At 45.4% G+C, this 20,855-nt stretch overlaps 1 protein-coding gene across 4 annotated transcripts in view; it reads right to left on the reverse strand.

The window, feature by feature from the left end:
* pnpla6 (patatin-like phospholipase domain containing 6) overlaps positions 1 to 20,626 on the reverse strand; it is a 187,504-nt gene extending 166,878 nt beyond the window's left edge. The window contains exons 1-3 of one of the 4 annotated variants that reach the window (XM_041176990.1): positions 20,500 to 20,626; positions 9,358 to 9,439; positions 8,127 to 8,192 (exon numbers count right to left, since the gene is read on the reverse strand). In XM_041176990.1, coding sequence (XP_041032924.1) covers positions 8,127 to 8,192; positions 9,358 to 9,396 — 105 coding nt within the window. In that variant the 5' untranslated portion in view covers positions 9,397 to 9,439; positions 20,500 to 20,626. Of the gene's footprint in view, positions 1 to 8,126; positions 8,193 to 9,357; positions 9,463 to 20,499 lie in introns of all 4 variants that reach the window. The other 3 variants (XM_041176991.1, XM_041176994.1, XM_041176993.1) reach the window with 3 other exon arrangements.
* Positions 20,627 to 20,855: the final 229 nt, after the last annotated feature.

Raw genomic sequence — 20,855 nt, forward strand, 5'->3', positions numbered from 1 at the left:
TTAGCACATTCGTTTAGATAATATCACCAACTTCAACACCTCTGTGTTCTTTTGTCTGTGACATCTTTTGATTATCTGCTCCTATTACTGCTTGCTTGTCCCTAGAACCACACCACCCCCCTCCACTTCTCTCCCCCCACCCAACACCCCCCACCTTAAACCAGCTTATATTTCACCCATCTCCTTGGATTCACCCAGTTCTGCTGAAGGGTCATGAGGACTCGAAACATCAACTCTTTTCTTCTCCGCCGATGCTGCCAGACCTGCTGAGTTTTTCCAGGTAAGTGTGTTTCTGTTTTGGACACTATGTTCTGAGTTTTGCAAACATGGACTGGTTGGGTACGGTCAATATTTTGCCTGTTGCGAACAGCCGAAAGCATTTAAAATGGTTGTTCGCTCACTTACGTTAGAAGCTTCATATAGTCATATGCAGGGCCCTGTCCTCTGCAAACAGAAACAATATGCCTAGGCACTGTCCCTTTTTCAATTAAAACAAAAGCTTGGGGGATAACTGTTCCCTGGTGCATTCTCCATTGCAATGCCGCGACCAGAGTCCACTTGTCAACCAATCAGCACCCTTTTCTCATGCGCTATAAATAGTTGTACCCTTTGAAATTTGGTATTCTGCCATTCGTCCTGATAAATGCGTGATGAAAAGCTTTGGTGGCATGTCTCTTTTTCCAGCCATACTCAAGTTCTGTACTATCAAGCAGCCACTTGGACTCAACTTTTAATCATTATGGTAATCTAAGAAATGTGAAACTTGCTCACAACATACGGAACTGAGATAATGATTATATAATCTGTTTGAGCGATGTTGGTTAAATAAATAAATATAAGAGTTTGGGGAGAACTCCCCAGGGATGTCAGTCACTGAGTTCAATATCAAATTCCAGTGAGACTCCATTCTCCAGTTGGAGACAAAGGGCCCCTAAATTCAGAACAGCCCACACATCCCAAGGGTCCCTTCTCCTTCAACTCTTAATCTTACGAACTCATTTAAAAAGTAAATGTTTACTCACCAATGACCTTGTAGCTGAACTCTGAAGCATTCCAAATTCTGGCTAGATAAATTAATAGAATTTTTAAAAATTTTTCCAATCTAGCCAGGACCCCCGCTGTTGAGACCCACTGTCTGTCTATTTTAATAATGTTCTGCGTAATAGTTAAGAACATATATGTCAAATCACTTTTTTTTTGTCTGCACTACTTCTGACCCAATTTCTATAGTGTTAGCCTCAGCTCTGGAAGAATTTAACTCTCTATTCAGTTTGAAGTTGCTTCACTCTTTGCTGCTAGTTAATTTTAAAATCTCTAATTTAGCAAATATTTCTTTTAACTCACCTCCCTTCTAAGCTAGTGCTCTCAGCCCATTTCCAATTGGTGCTATAACTTGCTTACTTTCACTAACGAACAAACACCTTAAATAGATTACCTTTCATTTGCTGTAGAAACTTAAGACTTTGAACTCTCACAAAAATCAAAACCCTTCACCCACCCCTGACTATGCATCTGGGAAAAGACAGGAAGCTCCAGAGAATAGGACCACGAGGTACACACACAACTGATCTGGATCTTGGGAATTTGCGCAGTAATACTGTTTACCACTGCACTAAATCGGGAAGAGGTTGGCAAGTGGGGCAAAACATGAAAGACTGTAAGAAGACATCATCATCAGGTTAAGTTGAAAAGATGGGTAGGTGGCAGATGCAGTTCAGAAAAAAGCGAAACGGTGCATTCTATTCCTTAGAGAAGAGAAGGTTGAGGAGAGACTTGATGGAAGTGTTCAAAATGAGGGGTCTAGACAGAGTAGAGAGAAACTGTTCCCATCGGTAGGACAGTTGAGAACCAGGAAACACCATTAGAATAAGAGGAATAGAAATACAGCTCCTTTAGTCTGCTCCACCATTTAACACCGTCACGGCTAATCTTCTGTCTCAACTCCACTTTCCTGTCTGCACTCCATATCCCTTCATTCCCTGAGAGACCAAAACTCTGTCTAGCCCAGGCTTAAATATATTCAGTGATGGAGCATCACAATCATCTGGCGTAGAGAAGTTCACAACCCTTTCAGTCAAGAAATGTCTCATCTCAGTCCTAAATGATCATACAAACATAGAAGCATAGAAAATAGGAGCAGAAGGAAGTTGTTCGGCCCCTCAAGCCTCCTCCGCCATTCAATATGATCTTGGCTGATCTCCTATCTCAATGCCGTACCCCTGTGCTCTCCCCATACCCCTCGACGTCTTTAGAGTCTAGACATTTATTTCCTCCTTAAACGTATTCAGTGATTTGGCCTCACAGCCTTCTGTGGTAGAGAATTCCACAGGTTCACCACTCTGAGTGAAGGTGTTTCTCCTCATCTCTAGGACTACCCTGTATCCTGAGACTGTGACTCCTTGTTAAAGGCCCCACAGCCAGACGAAACATCATCCCTGCACCCAGTCTGTCCAGCCTTGTCAGAATTTTATACTTTCAATGAGATCCCCTCTCATTCTTCTAAAAGCCAGTGAATACAGGCTGAGTCAACCCAATCTCTCATTGTATGACAATCCTGCCTTCCCAGGAATCAATCTGGTGACCATTCATTGCACTCCCTCTGTGGAAAGTATATTCTTTCTCTACATCAGGAGACCAAAGCGGCACACGATGCTCCAGATGTGGTCTCACCAAGGCCCTGTACAGCTGCAGTGAGACATCCTTGCTCCAATACGTAAATCTTTGTACAATGAAGGCCAACATACCACTGGCCTTAACTGCTTGCTTCATCCAGGAGCTACTATTCACTTTAACGCCACCAATCCTTCCATAGGTATAGAGAACAAAAGTGCACACAGACTGATTCCTAGTTTAGCAGGACTGTCGTATGAGGAGATTGGGACAACCAGGCCTGTATTCACTGGAGTTTAGAAGAATGAGAGGTGAACTCATTGAAATGTATACAACTTGACAGGGCCGGACAGATCGAACGCAGGGATTATGCTCACTGTACCTATATGCTTGCTTTCAGTGACCACCCAGGTCTCTTTGTACATCAACATTTCCCAATCTATCACTATTTAAATAATACTCTGCCATTCTGCTTTTCCTACCAAAGTGGATAACTTCACAATTATCCATCTACCACGTATTTGCCCATTCACTCAGCTCGTCTAAATCGCCTTGAAGCCTCATAACCTCCTCCTCACCGCTCACATTCCCACCAAGTTTCATGTCATCAGCAAACTTGGAAATATTGGTCCCTTAGCCTGAGACTGTGCTCTCATGGTCTAGATGCCACCAGCCAGGGGAAACAACCTCTCAGTGTCTAAAACAAAAACAAAAACAGAATTACCTGGAAAAACTCAGCAGGTCTGGCAGCATCGGCAGAGAAGAAAAGAGTTGACGTTTTGAGTCCTCATGACCCTTCGACAGAACTTGAGTTCTGTCGAAGGGTCATGAGGACTCGAAACGTCAACTCTTTTCTTCTCCGCCGATGCTGCCAGACCTGCTGAGTTTTTCCAGGTAATTCTGTTTTTGTTTTGGATTTCCAGCATCCGCAGTTTTTTTGTTTTTATCTCTCAGTGTCTACCCTGTCAAGCCCGTTCAGAATTGTGTGGGTTTCAGTGAAATCATCTCTCGTTCTTCTGACTCCAGAGAGTTCAGCCTTTCATCCAGGAACCACTATTCACTTTAATGCCGCCAATCCTTCCATAGATATAAAGAACAAAATTGCACACAGTACTCCAGGTGTGGTCTCATCAAAGCCCTGATAATTGTAGCAAGACTTCTGGTGCTCTAATCCTCTTGCAATAAAGGTCAATATGCCATTTGCCTTCCTGATTGCTTGCTATACCTGCATGCTAACTTTGTGTTCCTTGTACAAGTACACCAAGGTCCCTCAGAACATCAACATTTATAAGCTTCACGTCTTTTGAGAAATATTCTGCTGGTCAATTCTTACTATTTACCATTTTGCCACATTATACTCCATCTGCCACGTTACTGCCCACTCACTTAACCTGGCTATCTCTCTCTCTGCTGCCTCTTTGTGCTCACCAAATAACTTGCATTCCCATTTAGCTTACTATCTTCAGTAGATGTAGATAGATTACTCTCTAACTCTTTGTCCAAATCATTGGTATAGATTGCAAATGGCTGAGGCCCCAACACTGATCCTCCAATAATTTGTCAAACACTATTCCCCTTTTGTAAAATTAGGGTGCTTTTGTCTGATCATACCGAGACTAAGTGCATTGTTAGGACTTCCTTAATAATAGATTCCAGCATTTTCCTGATATTGATGCCAGGCTAACTTGCCTTTAGCTCCCTGTTTTCTCTCCCTCCTTTTTTGAATAGCATTGTTACATTTACTAACTTAGAATCTGCTGGGACCATTCTAGAGTCTAGGGAATTTTGGACAAATATAACCACTAACTTTGCAGCTAGCTCTTTTAGACCTATAGGATATAGGCAATCGAGCTCTGGAGACTTGCCAGTCTTTAATCCCTTAAGGTTCTCCAATACTTTTTCTCTACTGATATTAATTACCTTAGGTTCCTCACTTTTATTACCTCTGGTTACCATCTACTTCCAGTATGTAACTTGAATGACAAAACATTAGTATGCAGGCACAGCAAGTGATTAGAAAGGCAAATGGAATGCTTTGGTTTATGTAAAGGGGAATGGAATATAAAAGTAGGGATGTTTTGTTACAGTTGCACAGTTAGTGAGACCATGTCTGCAGTCCTGTGTACAGCTTTTGTCCCCTTAGGAAAGGACAAAATTGCATTAGAAGTAGTTCGGAGAAGGTTCACTCAACTGATTCCTGGGACGAGGGGGTAATGAGGAAAGGTTGGGCCTGTATCGACTGCAGTTTAGAAGAATGAAAGGTGCTGCTACTGAAACACACAAGGTCCTGAGGAGACTTGGCAGGGTGGATGCTGAAAGGATTTCCCCCTTGTGGGAGAAACCAGAACCAGGGGACACAGTATAAAAATCAGGGGTTTCCATTTAAGACAGAGAAGGTTACGAGTCTGTGGAACTTCCCCAAACCTCCCCCTCCAGAGATCAGTGGAGTCACAGTCAGTGAATATTTTAAAGGCAGAGTTAGATAGATTCTTGACTAATGAGGGAATTAAAGAGGGTAGGCATGGTTGGTGGTGCTGAGGCCACAATTAGATCAGCCATAACCTTTTGAATGGCGAAGCAGGCTTGAGAAGCTGAGTGGCCTACTCCAGTTCCTAATTCCTATGTTGTCTCTTCTACTTCTCAACATCTCTGTAATTTCTTCATTATCCATAATTTCCTCTCCTTCTGCCCCTAAGCCATCAAACACTTACTTTAGCTACTCTCCTCCGTTTTATACACTTGTAAAAGCTCTTACAATCTGTTTTTATATTTCAGACTAGATTTCTCTTTCATTTTTTTCTCCTTTCTATCAACATTTTGGTTGCCCTTTACTGATTTCTAAAACACTCCCAGACTTCCTAGCATTTTTGCAACATTATAAACTATTTCCTTTAATCTCATTCTATCCTTAACATCTTTAGTAAGCCACAGACCGATCTTTCTCACTGAGCTTTTTTTTTAAAAAAGCGGAATGTATTTTTGTTGACCTTTTGAATTGTTTCTTTAAACGTTTCCCAATGTTTATTTAGCCATACCATTTAGTCTATTCACCCAATCAACCTCAGCCAACTCTCCCCTCATACCTATGTAATCAGCTTTAAGTTCAAGATTCTTGTTTGGGACTGGAGTATGTAGTTCTCAAACTTACTACGGGATTCAGTTGTATTATGATCAGTTTGCTGAGTGGATATTTCACTCTAAGATTGCTAATTAACCCCATCTCATTACACAATGCTAGATCTAAAATAGTTTTATCCCTTGTTGGTCCCACAATGTATTGTTTGAGGAAACTATCGCAAAAGCATCTTTCAGGCTATCTTTGCCAATTTGATTTGTCCCGTCTATAAAAAGGTTAAACCCTCACCTCACCTCCCCCCTACAATAATTGCACTGCCTTTGTAAAAAGGCCCAATTATTCCAATTAATAACTTAAGGCAAAAGAACCACAGTGATATGAAGGAAATCCTTTTTACAAAGTAATTAGTTACAATTTGGAAAGCATTGGGTCTGCCTCCACCACACTCTGTCAATCATGGTTTGCAAAAGGAAACTAGTGAGCGTAAAAAGAAAAAAAATGCTTGACAAGGGGAAAACAGTGTGAAGTGGAACTGGCTGAGCAGCTCTTGCATAGAGCTAGTATGGACATGGCAGGTCAAATGGCTTCCTTCTGTGCTGTAACTGTTCGATGATTTTGGACATAAATTGCCATTTGAATCATGACATGTGGTAACTGTAGCATTCTGGAGAATGCCTTCTGACCTTAGATTTCCAAAGCTTTACGCCACTGGGGTTGTCTTCGCCTCATGTCTGGCTCTATTGTAGACTAATTTCAAAATATGAATTGTTATGATTAATCAATAATTCCCCTTCATTATATTTGCATCATGTGACTACCAGTTTGGCAGACTGAGAACTAGATGGCACTTGGTCTTTTTTCATCCAACTCCTACATTGTGAGATGAAATCAGTTGTTTGAAAGCTATGGTCTGCACTGACTGCAGTTTCAAAGCCCCTGTGTCTTTTGAGGCGGTCACTAACTGAAATGGAAACCAAGTTGGTTTTTGGGGAGACTGGGGAGCAGGGTGTGTGGTTAATTGGATTTCCTGGCTGTGACATCAGACTTCTGAGATACGAGTCTGTGCCTTTGGTTACTAGGGAAACAGAAACAAATTGGGAAAAATAAACACATTTTAGAGATTGGATTTCAGCCTGTGGTTAGAGCAGACAGAGTGGCTTTTGTTGTTCAATTCTTTTCAGCCAGTGGTCAGGACAGGATAGAGGCTTGAAGAACTTTATGAACAATCCAACCACATTGAAGAGCCGGGTGATTTTAACCAGAGCCAGCCATACCGTATACCAGGACAGTATTGAGTGGTCAGATGAAAGTGACTCTGGGAAGCGATGCCATCACGACTGTCATGAATTTAGTGAAGGGGGTGGGTTCTTTTTGGTGATAATGTCTGTGAAACTCAGATGGAGTAAAGCAGCTGTCAGAGGCTGCCTGACAATTCAATCCTGCATGAGGAAGAGTAGTGGGGCTCTACTGGAAGAAGATAAGAGCTGGGAAAGACTTTGGGACTTCACTTGGTTCCACATGTACTAAGAGTGCTACCTGAAAAATGAGAGGTTTACCTCTGTTGCATCAACTATTTTAAATGTAATTTATGGTTTCTATTCAATCCAATTTTCCTATTAGTTCATGTTTATGTTGCATCTGGTCTGATTGTTACAGTAAAAGTTTTAAAAAGTGAAACGTTGTCTGTTTGGGGTTGCTTGGGAAGTTCGATTCTTTCACATCATTGGTCTCGACTCGGATCACAACAATTGGCAGCACAATAAATGCAAGTTTAAGCAGTGAAGCAGTGAAGCAGAGGGCTCTTATTGAGTTTATACACAGGTCATTAAAAAGGTGGCAGCACCACTAAACAAGACCATAAAAAGATAGAGCTTTAACAGCAACTTATGCTAAAGATAGAGCAGACTCAGGAGAACATGCAACCTTAGGGACAGAATACACCAGTGGCAGTCTTTAACCGTCTCATCAAGTCAGTATTAGAGCACGGAGCTCTGGCAAGCTTGCTGTTATTTGTCCAGCTGGGACCTCGCCAGGCACTGCAGTGTTAACTTGCAGCACTAACTAGGGCCAAATGAAAAGAATACGATACCCTCCACATCCCCCCCAAGCGTCAGGCTGAACGACCAACAGTGTCCGAGCGTAGAGCGAAGCCATCTGGCAGAGTTTAAGGCAGAGTTAAAGAGACCGACGTAGCTCCAATTGGCCACCAGCAGGCATATAACCTGGAGGCCAATGCCACCCACCTAAGACCCACCACAAATTTGCTTAAAGTCCATCAGTAACCTGGGATGTCCTCTAGCCATCCTATGCCCAGGTTCTCAGGTCATTGGGGTGTACACTCTACAGCAGGTAAACGGAAAATCAACTTTAGATGTTTTCTCAGTTTCATTTCAAGACCAGTAAAGTTCCAGGGCCCAAAGAGAAAATAACAGTCACTCACCATGGTGGTTTGTTGCTGGCCTTCAACCAGAGTCTTCAGATCTAATAAATCACCATCAGGTTCATTCTGTAAAAAGTTGGAAAGAAATATCATCGCACTAAGTTTACTAGTAAGGGAGGCTTTGAAAATATTTTACTGACAGTACTAACTAACTGTAGCAGGTGACTGTTACTCTGCACGGCAATGCTTCAGTCCAGAAAATAGAGAAGCAAGATTGTATCTCTTATCAAAATGCTGAGATGCTGCATCACCATCACCGCCTTGAGAGACGTCAGAGTTTAGATGCATTAGCAAAACAAAACAAGAGGCAGCGACAAATAAACAAAAATTAAACGGCAAGTCACCCAAAGTCACCATCATGCTCTTGTTAAAGCTCCATTGTGATGTGCCACTTGCCAAGCTCAGGGAGGTTTTCGTGCCGGGTGTGCTGGGGTCTGGCACACACCAAGAAGGAACTGAAGAATTGTTTCATTTTCATCCTGCCCTTACAGTGGGAGAGCCGGCCCTAGCCTTTATTCACATTACTCAGTGCCAACAGTGGCAACAACTGGGCTGAGGAGTCTCAGCTTGAGCAACAAGTGGCTTCTTTAGTCGTGAAGCCACTCCACTCCAGGCACAAAGCTCACGAGCTCAAGGAGCAGCGAAAGCCGAGGATTAATGATCACAGAAGACAAGTGCTCTGCCAGTTCCATGGTGGTGGCCCCCCTCGAGAGGTTTTAGGCTCAGTGACTTGCCCCCATGCCAACCCATGAAAACATGAACAAGGGAAAACGATCCAAAATGCTTGTTTCTCGCTGATTTATGATGGGAGTGGGATCTAATTCTGTCAGAGCCTGCATGAGGAGAGCACTGTACACTGCTTAAAAAGAGCAAGGAGAGGTACAAAATCAATACGAAGGGCTCATTCACTACGCATTCAAAAAAGTGGCAAAGAATGACAGGGACATGCAGAGTTAAGAGTTTTAAGGAGTTAAGTGTGGACAGATCAAAAGCCATTTATGCAACATAGATGTCAAATCTAGGACATTCTCGGGCGACGGGGGGTCTAAGGGAAAACTTGCATATTTTCCCCAGGGCATCTCACCCTAAAACGCTCAAAGCCAGGAAAAGCCCGCAGGTTGCCACACATGCTCATTCTCAGACAATACTTCCAAAACACAGCAAGGAAACCACCACAAGCTTCAAAGCAACACCTCGTTAATAAGCGATTGTGCCATTTTCAATTATGTACCTCTAAATCCTCCGCCTGGTGAGCTTCATTCTGCCCCATTCTTTTCAGCTCACTCTGTCAAGTCCTCCCATAGGGTTGGGCGCTTGTCCAGAACAGAAGGGCAGAATGTAAAAAGACAAAAAAAAAAATAAAGCCAGAGATAATTTTTGACGTTCTCGCTCTTTAATTTAAACTTCAAACTCGATGCAGTCTGGAAAATGACCAGGCACATTCCTCTCCTGAACCACTTACTTTCTCTCTCAAACCGTGCAGTATCGGTTATCGATTGCTCACAACACAAAGTGCTTTCACTCTGATCTGCTCAGAACGTGCCTCTGAAAATTACCCCAACATCCTAACTAGCAGAAGGCAAGGCTACAGATAAAGGAAGTGATGCACAGATTAACAACTGAGAGTTGTAATCAAGAGCACAGTTTATGCTGCCATGGTCACATGTCACAGCTCTCTGGCTCATTCGGAACAGGCGAGGTTTCCTCAGGAGCGGCCAGGAATACGGGATAATGCAACAATGATTTCTGCATTCCTGGAATCTGCTGAGGAACATGTCAAATAAATTGTGTGTGTCAAATAAAAGTAGAAGCAATACTCTTGGCAATATTTCTACGCAGAAGACTCCACCTATCTGCTGGGTATTCAGTCCTGTATGAGCTTACATTTCCTTCAATTAAACACTGGAAAACCCAAATTCTTTGCCCTCTGTAGCAATCTCTGTTCTCATACCACCGATTCCATCCTCCTACTGGGTCACTGTTCGTGACCTCAGAGTCCTGTTTGTCCCCGAACTGAGTGACCAAACCCTTATAAACTCAATTGCCACCACTGCCATTGTACAACCCATGATCAACGCTGCCTCAGCTCATCTCCCACTGAAACCCTCACCTCATCCATGCCTTCGCTCCTTTCAGACCCAACTACCCCAATGCTCCACTAGCCATCTCTCACCTTGACACTCTTTATAAACTCTGCTTTCATCCAGCTCTAGCCTCTTACATAGCAGATACATTTATAAGGGAGCTAGACAAAAACATGCAGGCGGAAGGAATGGAAGGAAATGCAGATAGGGTGAAACGAAGAGGGGTGGGAGGTGGTTTGCATAAAAGGCAGCCTGAGCATGGGCTGAATTGTCTGTTTCTGTGTAATTCTCTGCGTTAAAAAAAAACCATTGCAGGAGGTCAGTCGTGAATTGTGTAATCTGGTTGTGAACTCTGGGGTGGCCAGATACTCCAGAATGGCTGGTGCTGTAAATTATTTTGTCCCCAAACTCCTCAGGCTTACTATCGCTCCACCTTCACAAGCCTATCTTGTTAGCTGGACCTGCAGTCACTGCCACATCTTTTCTAGGCAGCCATTCATCTCCAGGAAGCACCTCAGGGCCTTTGTAACTCTACAGGTGTAGAAATACTGACTGAACTAATTGGCTGCTGCACCACCCAACACTGCGGCAATGAATACACGTCAAAAATACTGAAGTGCTTCTTCAGTATTCAGGACATCTGAAGTCTAGGAAAGGTGCTATATAAATGCAAGGGTTATGTATGTTACTTCTTATGCACCCCCCCCCAACCCCCCACCGTTCAACTCGGATGAGCAATAAATAGGGCCAAGACTCGAAGCATGAATAAAACAGATATTAACAAGAACGCTGGAGGTAATATCCAGGTCTCAAACATTATACTACACTTACATCTTATCCATCAGCTTTGCATCAAAGGATGATGTAATTCTCCTTTGGCATGCCTCTACCCAAGGTCATTTATGGTACTGTAGTGCAGGCAGGCGTCACTGGCCCTCTCAATCAGCAAGCGCGACAATTTAACGGCCAAGGTCCCATTTCGTGCACGCTGCAACTATGAACGAGAGAAATTGGGGTCCGTGTGTAAATGAAGCCAGTGCATAAGCGCACGACATGTCCCGGTGAATCTGCTTCTACTGCACCACAAGTTGCAGTAAAATCAGTGATCACCGAGATCCGTTTGTAAATTCAGCAAAGGTCCCTCTGATCAGAAGCAACAAAGCTGCATTAGAAACAGAAGAGCATAAGAGCTTAGTGTGTTGATCACAAGGTTTTGGCACAGTGACAAGATATAACTGATACCGCCTGGCACATCCCCAGAGCTGCTGCTCTACAGCACTGAACTCCTTTCAGGAGAGACAGCTTTTATGCAAAGGGTGCGCCTCTGGACATTCCTGAAATGCAAACTAGACACATCCCATTTCAGATTTCCAATATTTACATTCTTCTGTAACCTCTAGTCCACACAACTCTAGATGCCAGTGAACTGCTTTATTGCAACTTTTGGAGCAGCTTCTATTGATGCACGCAGGCAGGCTACCAAATATAAGCGGTGGATACAAGATGAAAAATGAGAGATTTAGGGTAAGGCAGACTGTGGTGTGGAGAGCTGGAGAAAGTAATTCCCATAGAAACTCACTCCCAAGATCAGCGGTTGGAGCAGAAGCTGCATCAACATTCGAGATGAGATTGGACAGGTGGATGAAGGATACACTGATAAATGGGAACAGAACAGGCAAACATGATCAGAACTCTTTGCCTATGTGGAGGGGAAATGCTGGCACGAGCTGATGAGGCCAAATGGTCTATTTCCGTGTTGTAAATTTTACAAAGTTCTACAATCATTACCAGAGTGTTTCCTACACTAGAGCCTGACTGTGTCATGACCCAGGATGTTGCTATACCACTAGCTATCAGCAATGGCAATGTGACACTGGAGGTTGTTGATAGGCTCCCACAATCACCAATAATCTGTCAATTGATGCTGAAATCAACAAATCCATTGCAAAAGCTGCAGCAGTTACGTCCAAGTTGAGTAATACAAGTGTGGGACAACAGCAACCTGACTGAGAACACCAAACTACGAGTCCCGAGTCCTCAGCACACTCCTCTACAATGGTGAGGCCAGGACAACATGTAGAAGGCAGGAGAAAATCCTGAACAGTTTCCACATTCACGGTCTCAGACATATCCTCAGGCATCTCTTGGCAAGACAAGGTCACCACTCAGGCGTCCTGGAGCATGCTAGCATTGCTAAGCCAATGATATCTGCACTGGCTCAGCCATGTTCGTTGGATGGATGGCGTTCATATACCCAAAGGCCTTGTGAATTGTGAACTAGCCACTGGGTCACAACTTGCTGAGCGTCCATACATCTACTTCAAGGACACCTGCAAGTCATAGGAAGATGGCAGATATTGACACTGATAACTTGGAGACAAGTGACAAGCCTCTGTTGGTTAAGTGTATGGAAGGGCATTGGAAGAGTATCTTCCTTGATGAAGATAGAAGTCAAGTAGTCATTTCACCTCATCCCCTTCCCACGGCACCTTCCCATTCAATCACAGAAAGTGCAATACCTGCCCCTTTACCTCCTCCCTCCTCACCGTCCAAGGGCCCAAACACTTCTTTCAGGTAAAGCAACATTTCACTTGCAACTCCTTCAATTTGGTCTACTGCATTCGCTGCTCCCAATGCAGCCTCCTCTACATTGGAGAGGCCAAACACAGATTGGGTGACCGCTTTGCAGAACACCTTCGGTCTGTCCGCAAGCATTACTCAGACCTCCCTGTCGCTTGCCATTTCAACATACCACCCTGCTCTCATGCCCAATGTCTGTCCTTAGCCTGCTGCAATGTTCCAATGAAGCCCAACATAAACTGGAAGAACAGCACCTCATCTTCCAATTAGGCACTTTACAGCCTTCCAGACTTAACATTGAGTTCAACAACTTCAGACTATGAACTCTCTCCTCCATCTCCATCCCTTTTTTCCCCAAAACTCATTTTTATTGTTTATCCACTTATTTTGTTAAATTCATTTATCAATTGTTTTATCCCCTTTTTGATCCTTTTTTCCCCCACCACGACCCCCTCCCCCCATCCCAGCCCCACGAGGGCCAATTGTTTATTTGTTCTACATTGATTTTTATCCCTGTTCTGCTATTATCACATTCTGCTTTCTTACCTTTGTCACTATCAGCACCTTTTTTAGCCCTTACCATTACCACTCCCTTTGCCCTTTTGTTCGTGGCATCTTTGTCAATCTCTCCTTTGCCCCCATCTATCACTGGCCTTGTATCCAGCTTCACCTGCTCCACCCACCTTAAACAGTATAAAATTCATCACATTTCTACTTCTCTGTAGCTCTGAAGAAGGGTCATACGGACTCAAAATGTCAACTCTGTTTTTCTCTCCACAAATGCTGTCAGGCCTGCTGAGTTTTTCCAACACTTTGTTTTTGTTACTCATTTTGTTTCTCAGCCATGCTCTCTAATCCCCTTTTTGGACACTAATTGGCCTTTAAATCACCTTTTTACTATTTATATGCCTATTAAACACATCTGGATTTCCTTTAATGTTCGCTGCCAGTCTCTTCTCACACTCTCGCTTTGATTTTTTTTAAAACTTCCCTTTGAACTTCATATTTAGCCTGTTCTCACTTGCATTATCAACCCATCAGCTGTCATATTTTCTGCTTCCCCTTACTCACTATCTCTTTCATCATGTGAGAAGGTGGCCCAGAGAAAAGAGAGACACATTCTCAGCCCACTGTCATCCTCTGCAGCAAATGTTGACAGAGACTGTCATGCCAGAGTGGGGGGGTCCCGAACCACAACAGATGTTTAACACAGTTGGCCACCACAGCGCAAACCATCATTTTACCACCCAACTTTAGAGTCTGCAAATTTTAAAATGCAACACACAGGTATCGGTAACATAATGGGATATAATCCTGGGTAGTATTACAGTCACACGTTCAGGCTGAAAGGTTGGCACCAGAAAAGCTAACGATGAAAAATAAAGACCCAGTTAATCTTCCTGCTGCTGCTACATGCCCTGAACTACATGTAACACCAGTCCCATACTTTCTTGGCTTCATGCCCAATAGGCTGTGCAATTATAATTCAATTGCTTCACAAAGGTAACCCACATGCCTTCGGGGAAACTAAGATCTGAAAAATCACCTGGCCTTGGCAGTGTCGCCATCCTGGGAACAAGTTTAGCCCATAAAAGCTCAACAGAACAAAGTTTTTAAATTCGAGTACAATATGTGAAGTGTTCATATATCACTAATGCAAACAAATACCTCAGAAACAAGGCGCAGCTCAAAGCTGTGCACTCAAGGGTGAAGCAAGGAAACATGTCACAGCACCTACCATGCAGAGCCTCAGAGCTTGCACTGCTGAGTACAGTGCAAATTCACCCACTCCATACAGCTACAGAAATACTCTGTAACATGAAGTGACAATTACGCCATACAGCCGAAGCTGCTCCATATCAGGTCCTCTGCTGCACTGGACACTGAGCACAGTAAAACACAAAGCAGGTCATTCAGACTGCAAAAGATCACAGGATCATACTTTGACTCAATGAAGAAAGCATCAACTACATAACCAGCTGTGCACAAATCAATCTCCTGTGCATTGTCCACATTTGCAGGTTTTCTTTGCTTCTCTGTTAACCTCTACTCCACACAGTACTAGATACAAGTGAACAGGCTGTTTTTTTCAGACAGCAAGGATTTCTTCTAGTGCATAATGGACACGTATAGTCAAAGGATGCTCAGCTTTTACGGAATATATTCCATTCGAGAGATGCTTCTTAGGTATATCCTTGTTAAATATTTCAATGGCCTCAATTCGAAAGAGTAAAATGTCTCAGGGACTCTGCTGATCCTCGTCCATGCCCACATTATCAATATAAAGACTCACCTCAGAGAAATCCAGTTTGTCACTGGTAGGACTGGTTGCTCTGAACACCGGAATGAGCCTCTCAGCTTCCAGCCAGCAGTGAATTAAAGCATCACTCCGGTGACTCAGCACTTTTGATAAATGCTGTGCGCCAACACAACCACATTGTCAAGGAAGGTGAACAGCCAGAGGGCATTGTCCATATTGGTGCTGATGGCTTAATTAGAGGGATGAAGTCCGGCATATTTGAGGGGGTTAGGGTTACACCTGGTGCCACTCACTCATGAGTATAGAAATAGGATAGGACAGATGAATGCGGAATGCGTGGCTGGAGAGATGGAGGGGTAGGGCTTTAGACTCCTGGGACTTTGGGAGTGATTCTGCGGGAAACGGAGTCTGTACAGGCCAGGCGGGTTAAACCTGAACAGAGCAAAGACCAATTTCCTTTTGGGGCAATGTGCCAGGGGTATTGGGGAGGGGTTAATCTCATTTGGCAGGGGGATAGGAACCAGAAAGTAACACCAGGGAATTAAAAACGAGGTGCAGCAATAATTAGCAGGCACAAATCGCATTAGAGTAAGAAATGGTAAGGTGCTAAGTGGGTTCAGAGTAAGAGGGAATGCCAGGAGGTCTACCTTGGGTTTACTGTGCATGTATGTGAATGCACCTAGTGTGCTAAAGAAGGTTAATGAGCTGCTGCCGCAGATAGCCACGTTAGGGCGATAATGGAGACCCTCCTCAGAGGAGGGCAGAACTGAATATTCCTGGGTACGGGTATTTAGGAGAAAATAAGAAAGGATGAGGGGTGGCAGTATTGATTAAGGAGAATATTACAGTGCTGAAGAGAGAGGATGCCCTGGAGGGGTCAAGGACAGAATCTATTTGGTTAGAACCAAGAAGCAATAGAGATGCCACTGCACACTTAGCTGTATTCAATAGACCACCACCTAGTGAGAAAGATATAGAGGGAAAAAAATTTGCAGGAAAATTTGAGTCCAGTCGAGGTATGTCCTCATGAGGAAAAAAGGTAGGACAACCAAATACGGAGGACCCCACAAGAGGAAAGAGATAGTGAGTAAGGTGAAGCAGAGAAAAAGGCCACATGTCAGATGTCAGTTTGGTAATACATGTGAGAACAGGCTGAATTCAGAAAGTTCTGAGGGAAGTGAAAAAGAAAGAAGAGAAACAAAGAGAAAGTATGAGAAGAGGCTGGCAGCAAACATGTTGAAATAGGCACATAAACGTAAAGACGATTGGTAAAAGGAGTCAAGCTTCAAGGGTCTAAAAGGGGATTTGGCCAGAGAGGTAGATAGCATATCTGAGATACAAATTAATACTTCACTTCTGTCTTTACCAAGGAAGATACTGTCAAAGTCATGGTAAAAGAGAAAGTAGTTGATACATTGGATGGACTCAAAATTTATAAAGAGGAGGTATTAGAAAGGCTGACTGTAGTTAAAGTTTGTAAGTCACCATGGCCAGATCAGATGCATCTCAGAATACCGAGTTAAGTAATGGTGAAAATGGAGATGGTACAGGCCATAACCTTCCAATTCCTCCATAAATACAGAGGTGATGGCAGAGGACTGGAGAATTACAAATATTACACCACCCTTGTTCAACAAAAGGTGCAAGGATAAACCCAGTGACTACAAGCCAGTCAGTTTAACCTCACAGGTGGGGAAACTTTTAGAAATGATAATCCAGGGCAAAATTAGCAGTCACTAGGACAAATGTGAATTAATTGAGGAATCTGTTCAGATTTGTTAACTGCAAATCATGTTTAACTAACTTGGTTGAGTTTTTTTGATGCAGTAACAGAGAGGGTTGATGAGGCAAATACAATTGATATGGTGACTTCTAAAAGACATTTCACCAAGTGCCACATATCAAGCTTGTCTGCAAAAGTTAAACCCATGGAATGAAAGGGATATGAAGCTGGCAAAGTGAGGGGGAACAGAGAGTAGTGGCGAACGGTTATTTTTTAGACTGAAGGGAGGTTTTTGGTGGAGTTCCTCAGAAGTCACTGCTTTTCTTTATCTTCATTTATGACTTAGATTGGAGTGTGAGGGGCACAATTCAAAACTTGCAGATAGCACACCAATTGGACCTGTGAGGAGGATAGTGATAAGCTTCATGAGGACATATGCGGGCTGGCGGAATGGGCGGACATGTGGCAAATGATATGTAATGCAGAGAAGTATGAATTAATGCATTTTGTTAGGAAGAACGAGGGAGGGCACTAGAAAATAAAGTATGCAAATTTGCAGGGGATGCAGGAACAGAGGGGCCTGGGCATGTGAGCACAAATCATTAATGGTGGTAGGGCAGGTTGGCAGCACAGTTAATAAAGTGTACAGGATCTGGGCTTTATATATAGAAGCATGGAGTACAAAAGCAAGAAAGTCACGATGAATCTTCTATGAAACATTTGTTCAGGCTCAACTGGAGTAGTGTGTCCAATTCTGGGCACGACAGTTTAGGAAGGGTGGGAAGACACTGGAAAGGATACAGAAGAGATTCACCTGAACGGTTGTGGCGATGATGGACTTCAGCACATGAATAGTTTTGAGAAGCTGGGGTTGTTCTCCTTCGCAAAGAGAAGGTTGAGAGGAGACTTGATTAAGGTTTTTAAATTCATGCAGGTTCCAGACAGGGTAAATAGAGAGGACCTGTTCCCATTGGCGGATGTGTTGAGAAACAGAGGACACCGATTTAAGCTGAACGGAGAAAGAACCAAAGGCAACACAAGGAAAAACCTTTCTGCAGTGAGTGGTTAGGCTCTGGAATACACTGCTTGTGGGAGGCAGGTTCAATCATGGCTTTTGAAAGGAAATTGGACAATCATCTGAAGCGAAAAAAAATTGAGAGGCTAAGGGAAAAGAGCAGGGGGTGAAACTAGCTGAAGTTACTCTTGCAGAGAGTGGCACAGACAAGTAGGGTCCAAATGACCAACATGTGTACTGTAACCATTCTATGATTCTTTAATTCCCCCTCAGGCTCAATTTTCCAAGCCAAAAGGAACAGTTCCCAAATAGAGACAACTTTGGAAGATTATAGCTAGGGCAACTGCAATATTCTCATCTACTTCCGTTCGAACCCTGGGTTGGAAACAATCTGGGGATCTGTCACTCTTTAGTAATGTCTTTAGTTATTGTTCTCATCACTGTTAATTTGCCAACATTAATTATGATGAGTCCCTGACCTTGGTACAATATTAGCTTCCCTGGGATGTCAGGCATGTGGACCTTTTGCTCTCCTGTAAACACTGAGACAAAGCAATTATTCAGCAAGTCAGCCATTTCCTTACGTTCCCTGACAACATCATTGTTGTCAGTTTTCACATGACTCCTGACCACCCTATTTTTGTAACACTACAAAGATGGTTTGCATTAATCCCAAGTTTCTTTTCCTGTTTGTAGTTCTCACTATCCACCTACATTATGCTATTTAATGCCCTTAGTTCTTTGATTAAAATATCATATATTCCTATTTTTACTTACAGTACATACAACCTATTCTCAGACAATCACACCAAAAAATAAATTCTTCCAGGTGTACAATGCCTGCACAGAAGCACTTCCGATCCTTCGAGACATTGCAATTATTTCAGCTGGCCTAACAGATTGGGATGCTAAAACTGGAACAGTGGACCAGCAACCTGTCCTTATGCCTCTATCAATGTATCTTTACACCCAACAGCAGCCATCACTTGAGGCGCCCATATACTTGCTCCCATCTAACTGTCCCCACTGTGATAAACCCTTCATTCTCATCTCAGCCTCTCGTAAGATTGATACAGATATCAGAGCTTAACAGAGCGGGGAACTTCAAACGTACAACTCATGATCGAAAACAAAATTCCGCTGTGTCGAAAACTGGGGGGGGGGGGGGGGGGGGGGAGGGAGTGACGGAGGGGGGGAGAGGGAGGGCTGACGGAGGGGGGAGAGGGAAGGGGAGTGATGGGGAGAGGGAGAGTGATGGGGGGAGGGAGTGGGGTGAGAGGGAAGAGGAGGTGATGGGGAGGGGTAGGGGGAAGGAGGAGGTGATGGGGAGGGGTAGGGGAGGGGAGGGGTAGGGAGGAGGGGGAGGGGTAGGTGAAGAATGGGGTGATGGAGGAGGGGGGAGGAGGAGGTGATGGGGAGGGGGAGGAGGTGGTGGAAGATGGGGTGATGGGGAGGAGGAGGTGATGGGAAGGGGGAGGGGGAGGGGTAGGTGGAGGATGGGGTGATGGGGAGGGGGGAGAGGAAGGGGGAGGGGTAGGTGGAGGATAGGGTGATGGGGGAGGGGGTAGGGGGAGGGGTAGGTGGAGGATGGGGTGATGGGGGAGGAGGAGGGGTAGGGGAGGAGGAGGAGGTGGAGGATGGGGTGATGGGGTGGAGGAGGAGGTGGAGGATGGGGTGATGGGAGAGGAGGGAGGGAGGAGGAGATGGGGGAGGGCTAGGTGGAGGAGTAGGGGTAGGGGAGGATGGGGTGATGGGAGGAGGAGGGGAGGGGTAGGTGAAGGGGGAGGGGTAGGGGAGGAGGAGGGGAGGGGTAAGTGGAGGATGGGGTGATGGGAGGGGTACGGGTAGGTGAAGGGGGAGGGGGAGGGGAGGATGGGGTGATGGGGTGGGGGAGGGGTAGGTGGAGGATGGGGTGATGGGGGGAGGAGGGGGAGGTGGAGGATGGGGTGATGGGGGGAGGAGGAGGATGGGGTGATGGGGAGGGGGAGGGGAAGATGGGGTGATGGGGGAGGGGTAGGGGAGGAGGAGGGGGAGGGGTAGGTGGAGAATGGGGTGATGGGAGGGGGTGGGGGAGGAGGAGGGGTAGGGGAGGAGGAGGGGGAGGGGTAGGGGAGGATGGGATGATGGGGGTAGGGGAGGGGGAGGGGTAGGTGGAGGATGGGGTGATGGGAGGAGGGGTAGGGGAGGAGGAGGGGAGGATGGGGTGATGGGAGGAGGGATAGGGGAGGAGGAGGGGAGGATGGGGTGATGGGAGGAGGGATAGGGGAGGAGGAGGGGGAATGGGAGGGGAGGGGGAGGGGTAGGTGAAGAGGGGGAGGGGTAGGGGAGGAGGAGGGGGAGGATGGGTGATGGGAGGAGGAGGAGGATGGGGTGATGGGAGGAGGAGGGGGAGGTGGAGGATGGGGTGATGGGGGGAGGAGGAGGATGGGGTGATGGGAGGAGGAGGGGTAGGTGGAGGATGGGGTGATGGGGGGAGGAGGGGGAGGTGGAGGATGGGGTGATGGGGGGAGGAGGAGGATGGGATGATGGGGAGGGGGAGGGGAAGATGGGGTGATGGGGGAGGGGTAGGGGAGGAGGAGGGGGAGGGGTAGGTGGAGAATGGGGTGATGGGAGGGGGTGGGGGAGGAGGAGGGGTAGGGGAGGGGGAGGGGGAGGGGCTCCTGCCCAGCCCAGTCCTGGGCCGGCCCCTTGGACCCAGGTTGAACCATTACCTTGTCAGGGCGGCTGCAGTTTCCCACCGAGCAGGCCGCGGCCTGGACTGCGGTACCTACCGGCTCTTCCCCCCTCCCCGCTGCCAGCGGCCGCCGCGGACCTTGTCACAACATCACCCGGTCAACGCGGTAGAAATACACCCCCCAACCAGGCGTCAGATTGACAGCGGCCCCAGCCAATAGGCGTACAGCAGGCGGCAATGACTGGCAACACTGTCCACCAATAGTAGCGCAAGAGAGCACAATTGACGGCTCAGTTCGCCAATTAGAAACAGGAAGAGCACACAGGCACCGCCTACCCATCGAGCCATTCAACGTGGAGAGGGGCGGGATTCCCTGATTTGATTGACAGATCA

Source organism: Carcharodon carcharias, chromosome 30 (genome assembly GCF_017639515.1).
Source record: "Carcharodon carcharias isolate sCarCar2 chromosome 30, sCarCar2.pri, whole genome shotgun sequence".
NCBI classification, from domain to species: Eukaryota; Metazoa; Chordata; class Chondrichthyes; order Lamniformes; family Lamnidae; genus Carcharodon; species Carcharodon carcharias.